Source organism: Notamacropus eugenii, chromosome 1, assembly GCF_028372415.1.
Source record: "Notamacropus eugenii isolate mMacEug1 chromosome 1, mMacEug1.pri_v2, whole genome shotgun sequence".
NCBI classification, from domain to species: Eukaryota; Metazoa; Chordata; class Mammalia; order Diprotodontia; family Macropodidae; genus Notamacropus; species Notamacropus eugenii.
In genome coordinates, this window is record NC_092872.1 from 15619490 (window position 1) to 15646790 (window position 27301).

The following is a 27301-nucleotide window of genomic DNA, read 5'->3' on the forward strand; positions in this document are numbered from 1 at the left end:
GAATGGGCAGTCAGTGCTTCTGGGGCTGGGGCAGAAATCCCCAGGAGGGTTAGGAGGGAAGTTCTGCAATGATCCCATTAAGTTTATACCTTATTTTGGAGGGAAGTAAAGCTTTCTACCCTCCTCTCCATTCTGTTCTAGAGGTGGAACCTGGAAAGGTACTTCAAACTCCAGAACTCAACAGATCCTGGTCTTCTGGTTACAAGGTTTGAGAGAGGAGATGTGGTTTCTTACCACCCCCACCCCCACCCCCACCCTCATCCCCAACCCCACCACCCCCACCCACATCCCCACTCCCCACCCCCACCCCTACCCTCACCCCCAACCCCACCACCCCCACCTACATCCCTACCCCCACCACCTGGACCTCGGAGGGGAGATAAAGACAGGTAGAGGACCCAGAAACCTCTGTCATGTCCTTTTTCTCAGCTTGCTATACTAGAGACCTGGGGAATCTCCCTTTGGGGGAAATTTGGGCCCCTCCCTCCCCGTTGGGCTGAGTGATCTCACTCATCTAGACAGACTCAGGTAAGACACTCATAACCTACATGGACAAAGCAACGTAGCGTGCTCCCACACATGACCGCATTCAAAAGTTGTTTGTCTTTACAATATGTTGTGTATCTATTTTTCCCGGTTCTGCTAACTTCATTTTGCATCAATTGATACAAATTTTATCAAGTTTTTCTGAAATTTTCCCCTTCGTCATTTCTTATGGCACAGTAGTAGTTTTCCATCACTTAATAAATTATAAATTGTTTAGTCATTTCCCAGTTGATGTATACTCCATTAATAATTCTTTGCCACCCCCAGAAGAACTATTATAGATATTTTTGCACATATAATCCTTTTCCTCTTATATCTTTTATATATAGACCTAATATTGGTATCACTGGGTTGTTGAAGTTTAATAACTTTTAGAGCATAAGACCAAATTGTTTTCCAGAAATACTGGACCAGTTCGCAGTTCCACCAATAGTATATTAAGGTTAGGGTTTCCTGTTTTCCCATAGCTCTTCCAGTGTTTGTTTTTTCCTGTTAACTTTGCCAATCTATTAGTTATAAAATGAAGCCTCAGAGTTTTTAAAATTTGCATTTCTCTAATTATTAGTGAGTTAAAGCATTTTTCATATGTCTGTTGATAGCTTGGATTTCTTCTCCTGAAAACTGCCTTGTACTGTTTATCAGCTGAGGGGATGGTTCTTATTTTTGTGAATTTTAATCTTTCCTAATATAGCTTAGAAATGAGACATGTATCAGAAAAACTCACGGGAAAGATTTTTCCCATTGTAGCAGATATTAAGAAGTCCTTACCTGAATTACACTGGCTTGAAATTAATTGGGAGCCAGGTTTTACCAAAGATTCCCCTTTTTTCCTCAGCTTACTCTCTCCTCCCCATAGGCACATTCTCAACGTGGAATCCTAAAACTATGAGATGATGACAGCACTGGGTTTCAAGTCAGGATCCCAGATAAGCCACATTGAATCACTGAGGCTAGAGTGCCACTGTCTGATGTTAGCCCTATTTCATCCTCTTCTTTTAGAGCTTTGTAAGGAAACTTAGCCAACAAAATCATAATTTCCAGGTCTTAAAGGCCCCAAATGACTTGTACTAGACGCTAATTGGGGCAGCTTGGCAACTCAGTGGATAGAATGCCAGAGGCATAGAGACAGGAAGACTTGTCCTTCTGAGTTCAAGCCTGACCTCAAATACTTACTAGATGTGTGACCCTGGGCAAGTCCTTTAACGCTGTTTACCTCAAGTTTCTTCATCTGTAAAATGATCTGGAGAAGGAAACAGCAAGCTTCTCCACCACCTCTGCCAAGAAAATCCCAAATGGGGTCACCAAGAGTCTAAAACAACTGAGCAGCACTGTAGACTCATGTGCCTCTGTCTTCTCTTGACTAATAACAGGTCGTATTTCTTCTACAGAACGGTAATGTTTAAAAAGCATTTTTGTTACTACTGTGTGAGAAAACAGGCTGAGAGGAGATTGCTTATATCACAAGTGTGGCAATCCACGTTTCCTAGTTTGAAGTCTAGTGCTGTTTTGAGAGTACCAGGCCACAGCTGTTATTTTTCTGTCTACTCCAAGACCTTTGTGTTTATTTTGCTTTATATTCTGTCCCAGTGTAATAGTTTCTGCAACATTCAAGCAGAATCAAACCTCAAGAACTGATAACTGTTAAAAATTAATTATCTGAAATAAAAAGGAAACTGAGGACAAAGTTACTGAGCCATCTATGATTTAATTCCCAAAGCTTGTATTTGGATACCAGATCAGGTCACTTGACTCCTCCGGAGTGATTTGCAGAGTTGATTTTTATAACAGAAACGAGGAATTTTTTAAAATGACAGAAACAATTCAATCAGACAAAGCAGGTCACCTAACTAATTAGCTTCTCCCAGGTCTTCTTAATCCTACCCAGAAGTCCTTTCCTTACAGGTGGTGCCTTTTGTAACCAGAAAACTTACTGGGAAAGAGGAATTTGTGGTCAGTGGTTAGCAGTCACTCCCTGCTTTCTCCCTCTCCCCCGCCCCAGAATATTCTATTACTCAACTTGGACTCTAGTTCAAAAGAAAAATGGAGCTTATCCACTAAGGAAAAAGGAACTTAATCTCTGGAAAATTTTTCTCTAGCTGTCAGACAGGGGAATTTAGGCTCTGGTCAACCCCACTTTTTTGTTAAAAAGGGAATCCTAGCCTTTTTTAAAAAAAAAAAATGAAAACCTTATAATCTTATGATTTATTCTTCTAAATTATGTTACTAAATGATAAAGTCTTATCAGTCTATCTATTCACTAAATCTATAGGTAACCTAGACTTAAGAGACTACGTTAGTCTGGCTTAGATGGTAGGATGGAATTGAAGTAGATTTTAGAGTAAGTAAAGTGGATTTTTGTTATTATTTCTTAGAGCTCAGTTTCCTAGGATCCATATCCATAACAATCTCTTGTTCCCAGATAAGAGTTCTTAGGATTATGATTCAAAACTTCTCCACCATGCCTGCACAGCATTATGTAATGATAAATGGTATAAACATTTGTGCTTAAATTGTAAACATCCACGGCAAATGTACAGTGACATACAGGGATGAGGTAATGTCAACTTGCTGGCAATATACCTTCTTTGTCTGTGGGCCCTGGTCAGTGAACGAGGAATCCTTAGGGTTGAATGCACAATGCTGTGTGTGCCTTGAATGGCCCCCATCAAGGCTTCTGAGGGGGGGCATCTGTGTTTGCCTCAACCAGCCCCCATTGAGGCTTGAGGGGATTTAGGGGAATGCACAAGCTGTACCTCTCTCCATTGACTCCATTGATACATGGGGGTAGTTGCCCCCACTTTTCACCAGCCCCTGTGAGAAGGGTGATTAGGGAATGCTGTAAAACTTTGTGCCCTCGGTATGGGCAACCTTCTTCTGAAAACCTAGACTAGAATAAAGTGAGATTATTAACCCCTTCTTAATGTCTTTCCTGTCTGATCAAAGCAAGAGTGAACCTTTGCTAGCAGCCCTCCAGTGTGCTGTGTTTACCTGTCTTACGTGTTAAATACTTCTCAATTGTATTTTAATCTGGTTGGGACAGTGTTTGTAGGTGATGGGCAAGAAGTGACCAAAAAAAGAAGACAAAGACCGAACAAACCAGTTCTGCCTTCAAAGAGCTTCATTTCTACTGGCAGAAGATAAAACATTCATGCAGGAAGTAAGATGAGGAGAGAAAGAGAGTATTAGTTACCAAGAAAAATCACGGTGGATATTTACAATTTCAGCCCAAATCTCATTAGGGAATGCTGTAGGAATCGTGCTCCCATTACCAGCAAACCTCTTGTGAGAAGACTAGACTAGAATAAAGTAAGATTTTAATCCCTTCGAAGCTGAATTAGTGTCTTTTCTGTCTGACTAGATCAAGAGTGAGCCTGAGCTAGCAGCCCTTCTGTGTGCCGTACTCCAAGAGAAAGTCTTTGACTCTAGAAACACAAAGTGGAAATGCCTTGTCCCCAGGGCCCAAAAGAGATTTGCTGTGTTGTTATTCTAATGTTTCACTCACGTCCCACTCTTCTTCCACTTGGGATTTTCTCCCCCCCCAGAAAATCCCAAAGGGACTGATGTCTTTAAGCCCTGACCCAAAACTGAACTATGAACTTCAACAACTATGAACTTAAAGCTGAGAAACAACAGATTCTTACTGTGTTAGCTCAGATTCCCATAATCCTCCTGCATGGCATCTTTAAAAAGCTTTAATGCCATTTGCGTTTTACATCAGTTGTTTCTGGACCTTCTCTTCCCTCACCCCCAATCACGCAAAAATTCCCAATACAGTGACAAGATCTAAAAGCGTAGACCGCACTCTGCTCTCAGGGGCTGTTGCCTCTGCCATATGTTCTCCAGGACCACTTTTGAACTTCGTGATTATTCAGGGTTGGGTTTCCTTTTAGTAATCTTTTTATGTTACGGTGTTGTGATCATTGTGCATGTAACATGGATTACTCTGGTCCATGCTCTAAGGGCCAAACCCACTATATTTTACCTGCCTCAGGCTTCCTTAGTACCCAGAAGAGGGTTAGAGAGATCTCTTTTCTCTGCCATCAGCTCAAGCATTTGCAGTATATATTCCTCCCATTTTAGGGGCCCCAGTGACTAGCACCCCATTACATTTAACTATTTAACATCAGATTAGCTTTTCCAAAATTTTTCTTTCCCCTGAAGCATAATCCAGTGCCTAACACAAAGCCTGACACAGGATAGGAGCTTAATAAATGTTGATTGATTGATTGACTATTAATAATCCCTCCCACACATACCACCTTGGTCTCTGGGGAGAGGAGGACTTAGCTCACAGTATAGCCCAGTTGCTACATAGTATCAGTCCCACCAAGATCAAGTTCAAATCCCGACTGGGCTAAAGTCCCTGGATATTGTTCCTCAGGGGTTTATTGCTGTGCTGACTGAACGGGATTCTTGTATCCTTATAGCTGCTGCTCCCAGGCCAGTCAGAGACTCCACTCTCTAGCCCTAGAATGAAGAACAAACAAGTCCAAAACCCAGGCCCATTTCTTCAGGCCACATGACCTTAGAGGACCTCAGGGGGCATAGGAAGCAGTCCTCACACCCTCCCATTTACCTTAGGTGTTAGTGGAGCCCTTCACCCTCAGATGAAAAGGGAGCAAAAGCCATCTGAGCATTGTTTAAAATGCAGGCCATTCAGGGGATGCAACAAGAGAAAAGGCTGATCTCAATGATGTGATAAGCCAACACAGAAGTCGGGTTCTCCAGGCTGCTGGAAACGTCTCTAGCATCTGCCCCATGTCTGACACCATCTTCAGTGATCTAGGCATTCACCAAGTCTTCATTATACATCTATTGCTATTTAGATTCTGCTTGTTTTCCTCTATAGAAGTTCATGCTATGACTCAGAGATACTTGTACATATATGTGTATGTATATATATATACGTGTGTATATACACATATACATATATGCATACACCATACACAAATATTTTATACATATGTATACACATATTTTGCACCTATTACACACATACACACATGTGTATATATATGCACACACATATGCATATATATACATATACACACATGTGTGGCATACACAAGAAGGTTCATATGGCATGAACCAAAAATGAGAGGTTGCTGAGTAATGATGGTGGCAGAGATATACAATATTTGGAATTGGAGTGAGGAACGTTGAGAATGTCCTCCTGGATAAAGTCAAGTACGGGACATAAGAAACACTGAGGAAGGTAGAAAGGGAAACTGAAATTCTAAACAAACAGGGAAAAATCAGCCCCATTCTTTTATCTTCTAGACTAATTGAATATTTAACACATCCCTGTGTATCTCTGTACCTAAGAATCCTAGTTGTGTTACATGTAAATAAAAGGCTATGTGTTATATAACTTGCCACAAAATTCTTTCTCTACAAAGTTATATACAAATTAAAATTTCAACATGTATTCAAATCAAACACTTTGTCTTTTATTTTTCCCTCTCTTGAAATTTTTTGACTTTCTGGCCTAGCTTTTACTGCTCAATTCATCAGTTATTTTCAATTTGTCATATCATGCTGTTGGTGCTTAATAATGGCACTGACAATGAGCTACGTCATCTCCAGGCTTTGATTTCCCCAAAGACCTATTAAGCGCAGTGGCAAACTTAAGTATGTCACCGCTGAATAGTGCTGCACAACTGAGTCATTTCATCTAGTAGATACCTACTGAACAACTTTTAAAAATAATACCTGCATTCTTATAGCTTTATTGTTTACATGTATTACAACAGACTTTAGCAGAAAAGTCACTGGACTAAAAATCAAGATACCCTAATTCTAACACCTCATATTTATATTGTCCTTTACAATTTATCATTCGGTTTTCCTCACCGAGACACAAACACACACACACACACACACACTCACAATACACACACACATACAACCTGAAAGAGAAATAGTGCAACATTCCATCCTGCCTCCATTGCTAATTAGCTTCATTCCCTTGCTAAACTTAATCTCTTTGGTCTTAATTTTATCCTCTCTGGTAATAACAATTCATACAGGGCTTTAAGGTTTACGAAGCATTTTGCTGACAGCAACCTTGTGAAATAGATAGTTCGAATGGTCTTATCCTCTTTTTGTAAATGATGAAACTGAAGTTTAGCAGGATTAAGTGATTTTCCTCAAGTCACACAGCTATTAAGTGTCAGAGCTGGGATTCAGTGCAGGTGTCTAGGTTCCATTTTCAGCAGTAGATTGTTTCGCACATCGTTGACTCCTCCAAGAGTCTCCAGGTTCTCATGATATCCCTGAAAAATAAGCTGGGCAAATATTGTGATACCTATTTTGGAACTGAGGAAACAGAGAGATAAGCGATTTGCCTAAGTTATGGTTAGTAAGTGAAACTTTGCTCATGTGCATTCACCTTATTGAATTACAGAACCTTGGCGTTCTCAAAGGCATTCCCTGCCTAATAGATAAGTGGCGAAAGGATAAGAGAAGTTTTCAAAAGAAGAGTTACAGAACATTAGCAACCACATGAAAGAATGTTCCAAATCTTTAATAACAAGAGAAATGAAAACATAGCAACCCTGAGATTTCACTAATACCCCAGCAAATTAGCAAAGATGGCGAAAGATTGGAATAGTCAATATTAGGAGAGTTGTGGAAAGATGGGCACACAAATGCGTCATTGGTGGAAGTGTGAATTGGCACTGCCATTCTGGAAAACAATTCAGAATTATGCAAATAAAATAATTTAAATATCTGTTCCCTCTGACCCAGGGAATCCATTGTTAGGCATATAACCCAAAGAGGAGATTGATAAAAAGAGAGGCTTCATAGTACAAAATATTTGTAGCAACACTTTCTCTGGCTACGTCTCTTCCTTAGGGTTCTGGGGGCAGTTCTCAATCCACTCTTACTCCGAAACTGTGCTGACTTTCAATTTCACACCAGTGACTCTTCCAAGAAAAGCTGATCACTTCTAATTTCCTCACTGTCTTACTAATTCAGTTTGGCTTCCCTGATGCCTCCCCACTTCCCTCAGGTTCTTCTCCCCTCTGATTGGTGGTCTGGAGAGTAGAGTACTAAGTTCTTCCCAAAGAGGGAGGGCAGAAATGTCCTGCCAGCTCCCTTCACTCTCCTGCTGCAGCTCTGCTTGGTTTCACCTCCACCAAACAAGACAGAAGAAGATACCTCTGCATCAAGTATCCTTGTGATCCTGTCTCCCTTTCCCATTTCAAGTTTCCTTTTGTGTCTTGTCTTCTTCTATTAGATTGTAAATTCCTTGAAGGTAAAACTGTCTTCTTTTTCTTATTTGTAAGAGCTTAGCTTAGCACAACATCCAACACATAGTTGGCACTTACAGGTTTATTGTGTAGTAATTCTGAGGACTTTGTCTTTCTCTTATAATAATGGCTCAAATCTCCATTCTGGTGTAGTTCCCCAACTGTAAACTGCCAGTTCCTTCATTCTACCAGTAACATCAGTATTGTTTTATAAAGGAATATTAAAGGCACATTCTCCCTAAGACTACATAGGCCCTTGGGAAAGTGAACTCATACAAAGTAGTTTCTACAAAATTTCAACATGGCAAATTCACTTACAAATGTGGCATGGTAAATGGAAATCTCTACTTTTACGTAGTGAATGTGCTCTTGGCTTCAAGCTAGTTCAAGGAGAAGGGTGTACAAGGTGTTCAGAAAAGACTAGTACCTCCGGTGTGAGGGCTTCTGAGCCCTTTTCTCAGGGCTGCTTTCTACTTTTGGTGTCCGTCAGTGAGTTAGGAAGGTGTCTACCCAAGCAGAAGTGAAAACTTCCCCAGTAGAATAGGCAGATGTGAACAATTTGTTCCAGTGGTCATGAAGGTGACAGAAGCAGGCAGTGTGGAGCACTTAGGGCTTGGTTAGACATTGAAGATACCAAGGTCATGTGCTGCATCCCAGGCCATCACCAGTCATGCTGACTTTTTTTCTTGCCACTAGATTTCAATGACACTGGAAGAAAGAGTGAGGCTGCTGCCAACTTTGTGCAACTCTGCCTCAACTAAATCTAATTTATGTGCAAGTCAAAAGAAATTACCCATACCATTTTACTACTTTATATTTTACTATTTTATTATTTTACTCCTACTTGAAGTCCTGTGGCAAATGGTAAGTAGTGAGACTGCAGATGTGAATACACTAGGAGCTATAGTCACAACCCTGCACACAGGCAGCCCAGGTGTAGGGTCATCTTCTTACTAGATTGAAGCAGCAGTGGAATTTGACAGCCCCTTGGATGTTAGAGCAGCCTTTTGGAAAGACCACACTGCTCACTTCTTGGTTTGAGGAAGGGGCTAGAAAAGGGGCCCTAAAAACTGTCTGCTTCATCTAACCTAACCCCCACAGAAAATGGAGATACTATTCTGAGGTCAAAATACAAAAAAAAGTACAAAAAATTTTATGAAGATAATTCCACTCATCATTGGTACATGGAATATGTGTATGCTTATGGACAACATGAAGTCCTGTAGACCTGAAAAACAAACTGCTCTTATTGGGAGAGAACTCAGCAAGTATCACATATAAATGAGTGAAATAAAGCTAGTATGTGAGTGAAAGAGGACTGGTAAATTAAGACCAACTTACTGAAGTCAGAGCTGGATACACATTTTTGTGGAGTGATTGCTGTGATGAGGAGCGCCATGAAAAACTGATGCAAGTTTTATAATAAAATCTAATTTAGTCAACAAGCTTGTATGCCTCCCCAAAGGACTGAATGACAAGTTCGTGACAATGTAATTGCCACTTGCATTGAAGTACCACACCACCATCAACAATGTGTATACTCCCACCAAGACAAAACCTGATGAGGTCAAATAAAAATTTTATGAAGACCAGGAGACCCTCATTATCAATGTGCTGAAAGAGGACAAGCTTGTAATTCTGGGTGACTTTAATGTTATACATAGTAGGCACAGACTACCAGGCATGGCAGGAAGTTCTTGGAAGAAATGAAGTTGGGAACAGCACCAGCAACAGTCACTTATTACAGAAGACTTGTGCATCTTGTGATCTTCTCATGACCAATATTGTTTTCTTTTTACCTAAATGTGATAAAACTTCATAGCTGTACCTTCACAGCAAACATTGGCATTTAATTTACTATGTCATGGTAAGGAGAAGAGACAGATAGGATGTGAAAGTGACAAAGGAGAAATGTGGCATAGAGTGCTGGACTGATCATAGACTCATTCTCTACAAGCTAAAAATTCACATTCAGCAAAATCAGAGGCCTCAGTACAAGATGACTACCAGAAAAATTAATGACAATAGAAAAGAGTGCTTCTCCATGTGGAAACAGTTTGTTGCTGACTTGGAGGGAAAGGTGAGCCAATACTTAACTGGCAACAGTGGAGCAGAAAAGGAGTGGGCAGCTTTCAGAGATTTGGTGTACTGCACCATATTTACCCATCTGGGCCAGAATACTTGCAAACATCAGGACTGGGTTGATGAAAATGATGGATACTAAATGAAAAACGAGAACTCCACAGGGATTGCCAGCAGGATAGTTCATCTGTCTCTAAGAAGGCAGTGTTTAACTCCATGAAAAGTAGAGTACAAGCAAAGCTTAGAGAGATGTGAGATTCTTGGTTGAGTAAGAAGGCAGATAAAATTCAGTTTTATACTGATAGTAACAACCCAAAGCACTTCTATGATTCCCTTAAGGCTATTTAAGGGCCAAAGACCTATAGTGCATCTCAACTGTTTGGTGCTGATGGAGTCACACAGATCAGTGATAAGGACATGATCCTGGAACACTTCCCTATTGTTTTCAACAGACTTGGGTTCTCATCAATCAGTCCTGAAGCCATTGACCTCAGGCTGAAGTAAATCCTTCTGTAACCGAATTTTAACTGCAGAAGAGGTTTTGAATGCCATTAGGCTCTTCTCATATGGCAAAACACCTGGTGCTAATTCCATTAGAGCAGAGATTTAAAAGGCAGAGGTTCACTGATCATACAAAAGTTGACTGAAATCTTCCAAGTTATATGGCCAGAGGAGGTTATCCCCCTGGAAATCAAGGATGCCTCCATTGTCCATCTCTATAAAGGAAAAGGAAATAGGTTGACCTGTGACAATTGCAAGGGGTGTCTCTCTTTTAGTCTGTCAAGATTCTGGTTAGAGTCCTCCTTAATAGGCTGATCCTTGACCTGGAACTCCAAGTTCATTTCCCTTCTGATAGGATATTTGAGTATTTAATTATCTTCTCTCCACTAGAAATAAGTGACTGTGCTGAGCCAAATGTATCCTCATCATTTTCTCTTGTGATCCATGTTGTCATCATTTTCAAAGTGGGTCAATAGCATCACATGGTGATGTCTTGACTTGCCACAAATTGGATTTAAATCAGGCATAGTTTCACAAAGTCATTGGCCTCACTCTCTCTTCCAGAATCATTGAAGTCTAGCGGGAGGACACAAGTGAAGATGACTGGCTATGGTCTAGGATGCAGTGGATGACCTTGTCGTCATTGATGTCTGACCAAGCTCCAAGGGATCCACAGTGCCTGCTTTACTTGTCTTTATGGCTGTTGGAATAAATTGTTCTCAACTACCCATTCCACCAGGGGAAGTCTTCACATGCTTGAGGTACACATCCCTCTAACTCACTGATAGATTTGAGGCCTGTTGGTTACTCTCAACCTGATTTAGTCCATCTGCCAAGCCAATTTACCAGGGTGTGGCCACCTCAGTATACTACAGCTTCTTGGGACCACAGGTGAGAGTTGGGTGACAGGTGGACATCAAAGATGGATGAGGAACCCTGCAAAGGTCTTAGGAACCCCTCATGCCAGAGGTGCTACTCCTCCCTGAACTAGGTAAGCTCCTATGGACTATACTACTTGAGGGGAAGTCAGGCCAGCAGGGATGGGAGATACTTAAAGATTAAAATGTAAATTTAAAAAAAGGCAAACAATGCCAATGAAAAGAAAAATGGTATTTGTTTGGATGCACAAATAGTTCATAGACCAACTTAGACTTTAAAAATAAATGTAGAACAGATGAAAGCCAGACCAGGTCACAGAATTTTCAGGACCTTCACCATGACCTCAATTCTAAAATAGTAGACCAGGGTTTAGAATACTGTCCCTAGCACTTCTACATAATTTTGTGGGAAGGCAGGTGAGCTATGTAAAGGGAATGAATTAAAAACTTTGGCCTTAGGATGAAGGCAAACGAACTATAGGTAAACTGAGGTAGGGCATTGCACATCATGAATGGCCAATAATTCCTCAACCAAATGTTTCCTGTTCTGAAAAGGGACCTATGTACCCAAGGTTCTAGCTCCAGGCCTCCCTAGCTTTGTGATCTTGGAAAAGTCACTTCATGTGTGCAGACCTCAGTTTCCTCACCTGTCAAATGAGTTGGATAGATCATAGGACCACAAATTTAGAACTGGAAATGACCTTAGAGATCATCTCATACTGGCCTCATTTTAAAGATAAAGTAACAGGCGTAGAGAAAGGAGTAACTTGTCTGAGGCCAGAGTGAGGATCTGAATCCAGCTCCTCTGACTCGTAAGTTGGCACTCCTTCCCCTGAACCACATTGTCTTAAGTCTGTTCCAACTTTGGGTCTGAATTACTTTAATTGAGAAACAAACTAACAAAATAGACATAAGTACAATCAAGGGTAGTGTATGGCATTGAATCTACGTTGACCATAAACAAATATAGTAAGCCATCTTGAAAATACCAAAAGAGGACATGGTACATGCCAAGTGTTTATAAAATGCTTTATTTATTTTCCAATGCAAGTATTGGTTTGCAGACTGCCAGGATTACTTGATAAGAAATACTCATCAATCCACAGCTTTTAAGAGATGTTTCATTTGATGACTGTTATTCATGGCAGAAAAGTGATATTTTTTTTAAAAAAATACTAATTATTCTTAAGTTACAGAGGAGTATCACTGAGACAGGGCTGAAACTGTTCTCCAGCTTCCCCATAAGCAAGGAACAACTTTGTGAAAATTGGTTTCAGATTCTTAAAATGGGAGTTGGGAGGAGGATTAGAGGAAGGGTAGGGAGGTCTGTGTGTGTGTGCACGTGTGCATGTGCATGTGTATGCACACATGCACATGTATGTGTGTAAAACTAATGTTCACTCTGCATTTAAGGATTTAAAATGTATTGTATTGCCACTAAGTCCAATCAGAATTGTCATACGATTTTTGGCCTGTATTGTAACATATTGACTTCTCAGTAGCTTCCTAATGACATGTAAAAAGGGACTGGAGCAATGGTCAGGGAGAGATTCCTAGGATACTAGTAGGTGTAGGAGGGAGTGAAAAGGGACTGGTTGGCAGCAGAACCAGAAGAGCCTGAATGAACATACTGCCCTTTGGCTGCCTGGCAGTTTGCCTGAAACACAAGAAGAAAGAGGACCTTGGTTAATTAAAAACAAATAACAAAAAACAGACATTTGTCCGTGTTTATCATTGTCTGTCCTGAATGATCAATATGATACTGTCTCTTTTTTCTCCTCCTTTAGAATTCATAACTTTGGTCTGTCCTGCATAATAATAATAACTGGCATTTATATATCACTTAAAAGTCTGCAAAGCACCTGACACATGCAATCTCATTTAATCCTTGCAACAAGCCTGTGAGGTAGGTGCTGTTATTATCTCTGTTTTACAAATGAGGAAACTAAGGCTGAAGAGGTTAAATGACTTGCCCAAGGTCACATGATGTCAGGGTCAAGATTTGTATTCAGATCTTCCAAATCCAAAATTCTATCCACTGCATTACCTAGTTGCATCAATACTATTACTTGATGCCTCTCTAGGATCCACTTCCACATTCCTCTTTCCCTTAACGTTGGGCTTCTATCTCTTGACCTCCTGCCATCCTTCTATGTAATTGCCACCTTCCAGCTGATGACATGTCATACCCTTTTGCCCCCTGCCCTTGACTTTCTAGACCTGTACTTCATCTGTCAGCCACACATCATGGAACTCCCTCTGGCCAACCACAGCACTTTATTTTCTGCCTCTCTAATTCACTGAACCTAAATTTCTGAACTAGCACTCACTGTGACCTCCCTCCGAGTTCTCAATCCCTCCTAATTCAGAGTAGAAAGAATAATGGATTTGAGATCAGAGAACCTGAGTTCAAATCCCACCTCTTCTGTTTACTACCTATGCGACTTTAAGCAAGAACTTTTGGGCCTCAGCTTTTTCATATGTAAAATAAGGATAGAACTGTGTAAGGTCCTTGCCAGCTCTAAATGGAAAGTTCCTTTGACTCTTCAGCCCCTTAGCCTCCTTCTGCCTCTACTTGACTACCTATCTAGTCTAGACTCTAGTGATCAGCCACTTTAATGAAGTATTCACTAACACTCCAGACTCCCTTGCTCTCCATTCTCCAGCATGTCTGTTATGCCAGTCCTCCAAATCACCCAACTGTCCACTTTGCCGTTATGTTTACTTGCAATGCAAGGCATTGCTAAGGATATCAAGAACCATTCAGAATTACTACTAAATCAAATTGTAAATCACAGGTGGAAAGTAGAAGAAACAACCTGGCCAGGAAGAGAAGAGAGCTGGGTTCCTCACCTGAGCCCGCTTCACAAATGCCTCTTGGGTTGCCTTCTTGTTTGCAGCTTTGCCCCCCCAGGCAGCAAGTGCACTGGCCTGCAGGGCGCGCCCATAGGAGAAACTTAGCTTCCAGGGCTTGGGCAGTGGGCAAAGGTTGATGGCGTTTAGATTGAGAGTAGCATCCTCTTCACTCATGCCTCCAGATAGAAAGCAGATACCTGAAAGAAGAGAAAACCCTTGAAAATGAGAGCTGAGACCAACTAGCCGTCATCCGTTGGTGGAAGTTGAGCAGTGCCATACACACACACACATGCAAAATTGAATGCATACTGTCTCTCGATTCCATTTTTGCTTGATTTATGTGTAAAACTATGATATTTGCTGGAGGAAGATGTATGTACTGTGTTGTCTTGGGGTATGAAGAACATGATAATTGGGGGATGACTGGGATAGAGATGGACTCCATTCACCTTTGTATTTCCCATATCCTAGTACAGGTCTCTGTACAAAGTAGATACAATCAATGCTAACTAAATTGAACAAAAGAGATGATTTCAGAGAAACCTGAAAGGACTTGTATGAACTGATAGAAAGGGAAGTGATAAGAACCCAGGGGACAATTAATTCAATATCAACTCTGTAAACAAAAACAATGTGGCAAGACTTAAGAATTCCAATCGATGAATGATTCCAGAGCCTGTGGAAGGCACATAGTACCGACCTTTTGACAAAGAGGTGATAGCCTCAAGGTTCAGAATGAGACATACATTTTGGGACGTGGCCTGTGTGGGTCCTTGCTTTGCTTGACTGCGTATTTATTACAAGCGTTTTGGTTTGTTTTGTTTTCCATTTGTGGGATTTATGGTTTGAGATATCACTGCCAATCCTTTAAGAAACAATTGTGAAGGAAGACTCTTTCAGAAGCAGGAGCAAAGAGGCTGAGAAGAAGCCAGGCCCACTAGGGCCTGGAGTACACATCAATCTGGGAGAGAAAAAAGGCATTTACCTGGAACAGCAGCAGGGACTGTTCGGTGGAGAGTTGTGACAGTGGCCATAGCCACCTGTTCTGGGGTATACTTCTTGGTGCAGGCATGTCCAGCTGTTACCATGTTGGGCTTCAGGAGCGTTCCCTCCAAGTAGACATGGTGGTCATTCAGGGCCTTGTAGACAGCGGCCAGGACCTAATAAAGGTAGAAGGTCAAAGGGAAAGGTCAAACAGTATTTTGGTTTGTCTTGCCACTCTCCTTACATTATTTTAATTAAAGCCCTTCCCATTCTCCTCTACAACTAACCTGTCCTGTGACAACTGGGACATGAATTTTCCAATAACTTTTTAGTCCCAATCAGCTCAGAGATAATAATAATAGCTAACGTTCATACTGTATGTTAGATGCTGTGTTAAATCATTTATAAATATTATTACAGTTATTATTTCCCTTCATCTTCACAATAACCCTTTGGAGGTAGGTGCTGTTTATTATCTTCATATTACAAATGGGAAACTGAGCCAAACAGAGGTTAAGTGACTTGCTCAGGGTCACATAGCTAGAGACGGAGGCTGGATTTGACCCCCAGCTCCTGACTGACTTACAAAGATAACACTACTCATTATGCCTTACAGCCTCTATGAATTCTACCCCTGCTCCCTATAAGAGTTGGGTGGCCGAAAATCATAGCATTTCAGATCACAAAGCCAGGAGATATCTTAGTTTGCCCCCTTTCATTTTACAGATTGAGAAATTAGAGCCTACAAAGGGGCCGTGACCTGTTCAAAGCCCCAATCTTTCTTTTATCCTCTTTTTGCTCCCCCTTGTTTTCTCTCTCTTCATTATGGGTTTCCAGACAGATTCCTTTAAAAGCTGCCTCCTCCCACACATCCATCTCTGTCTATGGGTTTAGGGTAGCTCCTGCCTTAGGTTAAGAAAGCTGGAATCTTATACATTTGCCCTGAGATGGATAAATTTGGCAAGGGCAGCTTTAGTTTTTGCTGACTGTTCTCAAAACAAAAGAAGTCCTTTTCTGGGCCACCTAAATTATTTAAAGTGAGCCTGGATCTATTCTTATCCATTTGTGTTTTGACAGCAGTGAGAGCTCTTCCTTCAAGGCCAGGAGTTACCTTCTCAGAGACGTACTGGCAATGTTCAAGGTCATGATCTCCATCGGGGATGACTTCAGGCTCCACAATGGGCACCAGTCCATTCTGAAGAGAGAACAGATGAAATGGACATTAGGTTGCCCTTCTCTGCAGTCCTTTTAGTGATTGGAGAACCAGAGAAACCATTTAGTATAAAATAAAGACCTTTTGTGGAAACAAAATAGCTGAGTGTTTTTGGAACAGTCAATGAAGGAAAAATTCAACAAAGTGAAATGATCTCCTTTAAAATGAGTGAGGAGACAATGAAACAGCTGCTAAGCATTAGATTTTCTTGCCTACCTGCTTTCCACAGGCCTCTAGTGACAACTTTGTGGGGTATTTAATAACAATAACCCCCAAGCTGTATGGGGGTAAATAAGAGTCTTCATTGGGTGCTTGAGAGCCTTACAGGAGAGGACCCTAGAAGGATGAGGCCTTATAGCCTTAATCACTACTGGGCAGCATCTAGAAGCAAAGGAGACTGAAGTAGGAATCCAGAGAACCTCTCAGCCTCACCAGTAGCCTCCAAAGGGGTTGTGACACTAACCTACTCCCAGGTGATACACACTGACATCCCATCTCCCCTCATTTGATTGTAAGCTACCTGACAGCTGGGCCCATGTTACATCTCTCTTTATATCTTCAGTGTCAAACATAGTTCTTAATAATAATAACCAGCATTTATATATAGGCCTTTAGCACTTTAGAAATATTTCATTTTAACCTCATAACAATCCTGGGGAGGGGGAGAAATGCTATTTTATCCCCACAGATGAAGAAACTGAGGTAAACATGTTAAATGACTGGCCCAAGATCACACAGCTTGTGTCATAGACCAGATTTGAACTCAGAACATCTTGACTCCAAGTCCACATCCTATTCACTGCATCTTGCCCATAATTGGCATTTTATACATGTATGTGTTGCAGTTTTGTTGAATTACATGTGACTTAGTCTGGACTCAAAACACCCATCAGGAACCGGGAAGGATTTAGCACAACCAAAGACTCTGTGAGCTGGAGGGGAAGGCCCCCTCACATCTTGGTGGCCTTCATGCTAGGCTGCAAGTCTCAGTCAGCTCCCTATCACTCTTGCCTGGAGCAAACATCACAGTGAAATCTGAAAAGCAGTTGGATATTGATTGGTTGTGGCAATGGGTGCCAAAGTGTGGTGAAATGGTATTAAAAATGAAAAAGGAGTCAGGTGTATTGATGCATAGCAATTGTGCTTGCTGCTGGGGAAACTGAGGCAGGAAAATCACTTGAGTTAAAGATTTGCAAGCTACAGCAGGGCTAACGTCTACTGAAGGGCCACCAGGATGAGAGGTGACCTGATTCTGCTTAGATCAACAGAGCATGTCAAAGCTTCTATGCCAATCAATATTGGGATCAGGTCTGTGAGTAGACCCTGTATTTGCAGCCTAGGCTAGAGAGAAGACCTAATCTCAAAAGAAAGTAGGAAATTTTTAAGTGAGTTTCCTAGCTGGACAGAAAAAAAATTCTACTTAAATTTCTAGAGCAAAATGTTGAGGGAAAACACCCATATACACAAAAATGTTTGTAGCAACTTTTTTTTTGTAGTGGCAAAGTGAAAACTAAAGATGATTCCTGTGTGTGTGTGTGTGTGTGTGTGTGTGCTCATCCTTCATTTTCAAAGAAGACCATGACATCAGAGAAATGATGTCATGACTTGCACTTGACTTTGTTTTGAGCAAGGCAGGGCTGTGCAAGGTCACCAACCTCACTTTCTCCTCCTGAGCCATCTGGGTCCAGTGACCAGATATTCATCAGGAATGCAATCCAGAATGCAATGGGAGACCTTGGCCTTTTTAGGCTCACTCAGGTACTCACTTAAAGGGAGGTAATGCCCACTGAGTGAACAGGCCTCTTTAAGAAGCAGTCAGGGAATGGCCCTTTTAATGAACAAAAGAAAAATACCTAAATCAACAGATGCTGTTACTAGTGATAACCACTCTAAGCTAGTCATTAAGTGGAGCTTGGGCAGGGACCTATTGTTGTGCAGCCCATGGACTTCAGAGTGCACTGGGTTTAAGGTTTTGGGAACTAGAAGGGGGAAGAAAGAAGGGAAGGAAGGAAGGAAGGAAGGAAAGAAGGAAGGAAGGAAGGGAGGGAGGGAGGAAGGGAGGGCGGGACATTTGCTACAAAGGTTTTGTCATTGCTATGATTTTTCAACAGCAGGGACAGGAAGAGAAATGGGAGAGAAAAAAATAGATTTTTTTGCTAAATTTTATGAAAAGTATATTGAAAATGGAGGAAGAAGGGGCCATATGAAAGCCATCATTCAAACTGAAGGACACTAACATTCTTCTGTAAAGGTTGGACTCTATAGGGCTCCTTCCCCTAAATCCAATGTCTCAGCTGTCATACCCATGAATGAGGGATCCCTAGTTCAACTGTCATTATGGGTTATCATGAGTTGCCCAGCAACAATGAGGCCATCATTCTGCCTTTAAACCTTCAGGCTTCTTCAGAATGAGGGATATGAAATCTGGGAAAGCTGTTGTGGGACACTGGAGTGTCTATGAAAGGCCTAGAGCAATACCTGCTGGCAGATGCTGGCATAGCGGGCCAGTACATTGGCATTCTCCTGGATGGCCAGGCTGGAGGGACAATGGTCAGCAATCTTCAGCACAGCCCGCCATTTTCCAAAGTCAGCACCATCCTTCTTGTACTGGGCACAGCGCTGAGAGAGTCCATCCAAGCCTTCAAACCACAAAAATGGGAGATATGTCTTCTTGAGACCCTGCTGTAGTGCATGGAACCTTTAACTGGGAAGCCTAGGGGCTGGAAGTAGTCATTTAGCACCTTACCCTCCATTGCTAGTTCCTTGACTTCTTTAAACTCAGAATACATTCCCCTGTCCCTGTTGCCTTCTCTCTGTGGCTTATGTGTTAAAATGCCTAAGCAATTAAGTTGTATGTGACCACAGATGTAACACAGATGGTACTATCCATGCTCTCAATAATCCTTTAGCTTACTGAGTCTTAAATCTTAAGCTGAGCCTGAAAGAGAGTTAAGGGAAGGCTCAAAAATAAAGTCATTTTGATTTACCCATTCACCAAAAAGAAATTCCCTCTTGACCCCAGGAATTTATGTTTTAGAATAGTACAGGAATGTAGAAACAGACTGTGATCTACAGGTTATCCCTACATCTAAGCAAATGGCCTGAGGTCAGTCCAAGCCCTATCATGTATTAGCCATTTGACATCAGGCAAATCACTTTGCCGTGTCTTTGACTCAGTTTTCTCATTTGCAAAATAAACATAATAGCACTTGCTTTTCCTATCTCACAGAATGGCTGTAAGGATCAAATGTCAGACTTTATGTGACTTTAACAGATGAGGAAACTGAGTGCAAGAAAGATGACGGGACTTTCCAAAGCCCATACAGGTAATAAGTGAAGAGCTAGGATTCAGTAACAGTCCTTGCTTGCTATCACATTCAAAGGACAAACACACACACAGATCTGTATTTCTGTATACACATACACATATATGTGTATATATGTGTATGTATATGAAGATATATATAGACCTACATGCGTGTATTATAAATGCAGATTATCACATATAAACATATATGTATGTAAATATACATATTAAATAATAGATTTGAGTAATAAAAAGTTGAGTAATAGCACAAATGAATATCACTCATATATATGTATGTTATATATACATATACACATAAAGTTTACAATATTATATGTTATATATGCATGCACATATACATGTACACATATACACAGATATGTACATACATAAATAATCTACACATATAACATAATTTCATAAACTTTAAAGTACTCCATAAAGGGTATTTTGAGCTGTTATTTAACTTTTTATGGTTTTATATCTTGTCTCTATATTTGATTGTTTTTATGGGCAGTTGTATGTTATTCATCTTTGTATCACCCACAAAACTTAGTCCAAGGCTTTGTCCCTAGTTTGGATATTTGCTGGTACATGGACTCATCAAATGTTTTGTAAATTTAGCTGGTTTCCTTTCTACTCTTTGCTATCATTCTTCCTCTTGCATATCCAAAACATACAGGGATGTTCCATCACAGGAAGCAGTATTCTCACCTTGAATGATGGTTTCTCCATTTGTTCCTGCCAGGGGAGTACCACCTTGGTCCAGCTGTGAAAAAGAGATTATGAACATTCAGTAGATGCCAAAGAGTGAAGATGGCAATGATCCTGACTTTCTTAATTCAGAGCTACTCTCATTGCATGATTCTCCTCAACCAAATGCACTGCATTATGAGATGGAGTTTGTATAAGTAGGAAGACTATGGAAATTAAGTACAGGGGATATTGGCTGTAGGGAGTATACAGAAATTTTGTGCTAGAGAAAGTATCCCATCTTAGATGGTGGCCAATATACAAGCCTGGGAGTATAGAGATATTGGGGAAAAGACCAGGAAGGGCTAGGGAAGCAACAACTTTGAAGGATAATGTTAGATGGGAGAACAAGGATTGACTCAACCTCAACATTTCCCCAGTATTTCATATAGGGAGAGAGCCACAAATATTTTGGATTCCACTGGAAGTGATATGTTTACCAGGTGTACTGACCTTGATTCCCACCACGATTCCCTTTTCCTTGAGGATGTCTCTGAACCACTTTCCTTGGCTATCCTTCTGATAGAGAGTCTCATGGAAAAGGATCACACCTCCAATGCTCTGATTGATGGATTTGTCTACAGAGAAGAGCATTTCTCGGAACTGACGGCGGTTTTCTTCTGTGTTCTCTACCTTGATCCTCTGCAGGCGATTGCCCATGGTACCTAAAACAGACAGCAAAATATGGAAGATAGCGAGAGGAATGGGTCAACATGGTTTCTGAGAACAATTGGAACAAACAATTAAAGGGTCACCTGACTTTTACACTTAACTCATTGAGGTGGTACAGAATAATGGATCAAATTCTGGACTTGGAATCAAAAACACCTGGGTCAGACATTTACTAGCTATGTGACCCTGAGCAAGTCACTTGACCACTCATGTTCCTCCTTTGTAAATTAGGGATGCTGATATCTATGGCACTTGACTCACAGGGTTGTTGTGAGAACATATATAAAGTATTTGGCAAACATAAAGATATATATATATGTATATGTATATATGTGTGTGGTTGTATATATGTATACACATACATATATACACATATACTTACATATGCATATGTACATGTACACACACACACATATATATACATATATCTACATATACATGTGTGTGTGTATGCCAAAGGTCTTTTTGACCTAGAAATCTTAAAAACTTCAAATACTCTATGGAAAGGACACACCAATGAATCTCAGTTAAGACCCAGTAGGGGAGCAGGTAGGCTGGGCACACAGAGTTGAACCTGCCAATCAGGGTCAAGTGAGTGATTATTTACTACTAGCTACAACCAGGTATTTAGGACCCTCAGCACTCAGACAAACTGTCTCTGGGTAGGCCCCAATTCAACATCTATGGTAAGAGGACTACTGACTTCAGTTCAATGATTTGACTTGAACCTCACTTTCTGTCTGTTGCATTTTCTCCCTGCCTCCTGTTTCAGATTTCTGTACTTCTGACCCCAGCTTGGTAACCTGGTCCTGACTCCAAGTTGCTCACTTGTTTAATAATTTGCCAATGAACTGCATTCTAGTAGATTAGGAAGAAAATAAGTAAAAGAAATTTAAGGAAGTTGTTAGCCAACAGAGAAAGCAGTATAGATGAACCCAGTGGTTTCTGCTCAAAGAGACATGGTGTACTTGAAGAGAGGAAGGAGGAAATGGGGGACAAAAAATATTCACAAAACTATATAGTGCTTAGGACTGGTGAGGGTGGAAAAACACAGACAGGGCTTCATCACAGCCAAGTTACAAGACCTTGGGGAAGGCGGAAGGATGAGTATTCCTGGCTGTCTTTCTCCTTCTGCGTATTAGTGTTTCATTTGTCCCATGAGTTTCCCATTATCAAGGAGAAGAGTAGGTTCTGTGTATCTGGTTGTGCTACCTGAAGCGATCAAGTGTGTACCCCAGAGTTAACAGATGCTACTTCTTCAGTTCAAAACTCCTGAGATCATGCCTCCCTGCCCTGCACAGGGCATGCTTAAGAAGCTCTAGGAGCCTGAGAGTCAGGTGCTAACGATGGGAGGGTCAAGGAATGTGATGGAGACTAACCTTCTTACGTGACAAGACTGTGGGTTCCTTTACTCTTAAGTTCCCCATAAGCCTTTATAGGAATAATTTTACTCTGAGAGTCTACCCTACTTGTGAAAAAGGATGAAGAATGAAACATTAAGATTTCTTTTGATAAGGAGAGTGACTTTTTACAAGTTAACAAACTTGTAAAATGTAATATAGCATAATATCCTTTGTACTCACCGACAGACTCATCTGCAGCCAGGATCCCCTTGCCATCAGCAACAATGCGTTTGGCAATCTCTGAGAGCTCCTTCTTCTGCTCTGCAGTGAGTACAGGATAACGGTGGGCCATGGTGGGGGCTCTGGAAGAGACAAATAAAGAAAAAAGTGAAATGCTAATAGCTGGAAAACGGAGGTATAGGGACCACAGAATCTTGGATTTGGAAGAGATCTCAGAGACCATTTATTCCAACTTATAATGGAAGCTACACAGATAGGTACACATATACTCATCATCTTTAGCATTATCATCAACAAGAAATGTGTATTAAGGGGATCACTCTATACAGAAATCTGTACCAGGTGCTGGAGAAGAGAATGATATTTTAAGTGAGACATAGTGGCTCATATACTCTGTACATCTTCACAACTTGGCTTTGTATTTCTGTAGAACCTTTCCTGGGAGAAGAAAGGTCAAACCTTGGAATCAAGTGTCAGCTGCCTAGAAGATTCTTTATTATGAGAAGTTGTCATTTTACCCCCTGAGGAGCTACACGCTTGGGATGAACAGAGCTACCTTCTCTCAGACTTAAAGAATAAAATTGTTTCTGGCAGAATTGTCAAAGGACCATTGGACTTGGAGTCAGAAGAACTTCATTTAAAAGTTTTGTGAATCTCTTGAGGATTGTAAGAGAACAGATATCCATTTCATAATCTGATGCAGCAAAGGTGCTCCAGGTGAAGGGGACTGGATTTGATGAATTTGGGGATCCTTCTCAGTTCTAAAATTCTCAAAGTACATTATTTAAAAGTGATATGGGCAAGATCCTAGACGCTTTGTGGACTAGATAGGTAAATGAATTTCTACATATTCAATGACCACTTGCCATTGAGTGATTTGCAGACCACACCCTTTACAAGACCCTTTGGAAATTTCCATCAGCATAGACATAGTCACCATTTTTCTCCCCCATTTTCCAAGACAATCTCAATTTTGAAAAAAGAAAGTACATTTTAATGAGATTTTTCAAAAACCTATTCTTTGTTGGACCACATGTCCCAACTTTTGGTTTGGAAATTAGATAGAGAAGTGCTATGATAGCTTGAGGATGTCAGAGAATAAAGTGGTCAGGACATTCAGTTCACTAAGTATTAATTAAATACCTACTATGTGCCAGGCACTGTGCTGAATTCTGGGGATACAAAGGCAAAAAGAAGAGCAATTCCTCTCCTGAAGAAGCTCGCTACCAGCTAAAGCAACACTCACAGATGCTATAAAAACCTACTCTAACTCCTGAAACTTTAAAGACTGAGAGACTTTGGTTGGATACAAGGAAAACCCATCAATTACCAAGCATTTATTAAGTACTTACACAAAGAAAAAAGTAATATAATTCCTGCTCTCAGTGAACTTACATTCTATTCGGAGATGTAAGATATACATATATATATATATATATATATATATATATATATATATATATATATATATATATATATATATATACACACACACAAGTATACATATCTACATACACAAGTATATAGAAAACATATTTAAAACAAATTCAAGGATATTGGGGGAGGGATGTTGTAGCAGCTGGGGGAATCAGAAAAGGCCTCATATAAAGATACCGATTGAATTGAGCTTTGAAGGCAACTAGGGTTAAGGAACTGTGATTGGTTGATAATAGGCATGCATGATAGCCAGTGTAAAGGCAGAAAGATGGAGAGAGCGAATGTGGAGTACAAAAAGGCTAATTTGGCTGGGCTATAGAGAAGGAGTGGAGTAGAAAAAAAAGGTGGAGGATTGGGTTCCTAAAGCAAATTATGTAGTCTCCATTCCTGGAGAACTTGAAGAAGATGGACAGTCACACATCTTGTATGGTCAAGACATTCACTTGTGTAAAGGTGGAGAACTGGGGCAGAAGATCTACCCCAGGGCATTTTGAATTTCTTTATAAACTGTGATGCTTATATTTAGGAGTATTCAGGCTAGAAGTTGCCTGAATAGTAATCAGCTTGAAAACCAGGACTATGAAAGTACCCAGTGAGTAATCTTTAACTACAGAAAAAGTACTGAAAGAACCTGAGATCAAAACTGGGCAGCCACTAAAGAAAACATGATTTTCTGTTGGGAATGGTTATTTCCATGGATTGCTTTTTGTTTTTGTTTTTATTTTTCCTCCTGAGGATTTCATGGCACTACTGAAAACAAACTGAGCTATTTTTTTTAGAGCTTATCTTGCTGGCTTATAGTTAGTATACAGCAAAAAAAGAAAACAAACAAAACTGAACACAAAGAATTAATCCAGGCCAAAGGAAGATAAGGGGGCTAAAGGTCTATACCAACATCAGCACAAATATTGTCTTCTGTTAATCATACAACAGAGACTCAGGCCAAAGGCCAACCCTGGGAGACAGGAAGCCTGATAAGGAGGGATGAGGTTTCCAAAGAAAGATTTCTGAAGTCTCCATCAGTAGCCATGGGGCATTTGCATCTGACATCTCAGGATGTCGTTTCTTTGAAAATGAGGATGTATGGATGTGCAACATTTGCATTTATACCTACTTTGTGTCAGGATCTATCCTAAGTGCTGGGAATAAAAAGAAAGAGGAAAAAAAATTAGTCCCTGCTCTCAAGGGGCTCATAATGTAATGGAGCAGAAACTATGCAAACAATTTAGGACTGGAGTAAGGAGCCACTTGTGGCAGGGAGACAAACCAAGAGATGTGAGGTAATGGGGGTCTGCTTCACAGTGGTGGCAGTATGAGAGGAGAGAAGAGGATTTGGCCAGAGTTAAGAAGTCATGATGGTGGGGAGGAGAGAAAGAAAGAGAGAATGGGAAATCTAAGATGACACATGAGGACCTGGGGGGAATGATAACATGCTTGGAGTTTAAGATGTCTATGTGACATCTAGTTCCAGAAGTCTATTAGGCTGTTGGAGATGCAAGATTGGAATTTAGAAGAGAAGTTATGACTGGGGAAATAGACCTGAGAATTATCAACATAGAGATAATGATTTAATCCATTATTGAATTCACTGGAGCTGATGAGATCGCCAACCAAAACAGTATAGAGGAAGAAGACACAGGACAGAGTCCTGGGGTACACCAGTATGTGACTGTGTAGAGGTGTTGGGATGTGGAGGAAGGTGCCCATTCATTTCAGAGATGTCCAGGGCAAATAAAAGGAAGATCAATGCAGACCCTTGCATTTTGTGGTAAAAATATAATCTAGGATCACACACATTTGTTAGAAGCTGTAAGCCAAAATATGGCGGGGAAATGAGGAGAATTTAAACAACCCCCCCATTTCCAAGTGATAAGAAGACAACTCATGAACTCATAATTTTCAGGCGTGTTTTTGTTATTAACTTTATATCATATTATCATGAACATTATTGATACTATTAAAAAACTTGGTTTAGAAGTTGAATGGTAGACTTTCAGAACTCTTAAGACTTAAATATTAATTATACAATGGATGTGACTTGACTACTCACTTCATAGAGTTCCTATCGGTAAGGCACATTGTAAAATGCTTCAGAAATATGATCTTAAATCACAGAGGATTGTAGGCTGAGTATGGAGTCGGGAAGACTAATCTTCCTGAGTTCAAATCTGGCCTCAGACAGTAACTGTGTGATAGTAGGTAAGTCACTTAACTCTGTTTGCCTCAGTTTGCTCATCTATAAAATGAGTTAGAGAAGGAAATATAAACCACAAAAGAATCTTTGCCAAGAAAACTCCTAAAGAGGTCATGAAGAGTCAGACACAACTGAAAATGACTAAACAACATTATCTTGTTCAATGGTCTCATTTTACAGATGAGGAAGCTGGCCTAGAGAGCTGAAGTGATTTGTAATATGTGATTTTGTGACCCAGGGTCACAAAACTAATAGGCAAGTAATAGACCTAGAACTAGAACCCAGGGCCCTTGACGTGGCAGACAAATGGTTTTCCCCCATGTCACACACCCTATCCTAGACTAAAGATCAGGAATGTTGGTTGCTTTTTTTCTAATCTACCTATGACCCATTTAAAAAAATCACTCCTCTTGGTATTTCAATTGCTTGTCCATGGAACCAATACTTGTGGGATGAATAAAATTGTTCCCTCATCTCAAGCCTCCTCCTCACAGGGCTACTACAAGGATGTCAATAATCAGCAAAAATGTGTAGTAGAGAAGGAAGGAGAAAAACTAGACTTATCAGGAGGTTAAAATGCAATCAAAAGAAAGAACTTTTCTTTATGTTGGATCTCTGTAGTCTGAGATTCCGAACTTTCACCACATTGCCATCTTGATATGCATGTCTTGTACATTAACCTTTTGCATTTAGTAAGACCTCATTTTTTATAGGATTCAAATATAGGGAGGGGAGAATAAAATGAATGGGGTGTGTGATCATCTGGTGCTATTAAGATAAAGTCATTTTAGCCTGGCTGGCCATCCCAGTAATATTCAGCAAAATGGCTCGAAATATTATTGCTAGAAGCAGTACCCAGTCCTACTCCTTTGGATTAATTGTCTCCAGTGCACCCCTGGTTCCACAGTTTGAAATCCAATAATACCCGGAAACTTGTACTTACTATTTGGTGGAGAGAGTCTTTGCGTAATGTTAGAAGTTCCTGATGAGGAGGCAGCTGCCAAATAGGACGACTCTGGAGTGTGCAAACTTTTTATAG

The 27301-nt window shown here is 40.6% G+C and overlaps 1 protein-coding gene and 1 long non-coding RNA gene across 3 annotated transcripts; one reads left to right on the forward strand and one right to left on the reverse strand.

Moving 5' to 3' along the window:
- LOC140534189 (uncharacterized) lies at positions 1-16414 on the forward strand. Of its 2 annotated transcripts, XR_011977211.1 has the most exons (4): positions 1-206; positions 10950-11146; positions 13051-13169; positions 16181-16414. It is a non-coding gene; the product is annotated as an uncharacterized lncRNA (long non-coding RNA). The 2 variants fall into 2 exon arrangements; XR_011977207.1 differs by having other exon boundaries at positions 4-206; positions 10950-13169.
- ALDOB (aldolase, fructose-bisphosphate B) lies at positions 12279-27301 on the reverse strand. The gene is made up of 9 exons (XM_072654916.1): positions 27206-27301; positions 22632-22753; positions 20830-21041; positions 20338-20392; positions 18795-18955; positions 16215-16298; positions 15105-15279; positions 14117-14316; positions 12279-12920 (listed from the first exon to the last, which is right to left on the reverse strand). Exons 2-9 carry the CDS (start codon positions 22741-22743, stop codon positions 12825-12827), a joined length of 1095 nt encoding a protein of 364 aa, XP_072511017.1. The 5' UTR covers positions 22744-22753; positions 27206-27301; the 3' UTR covers positions 12279-12824.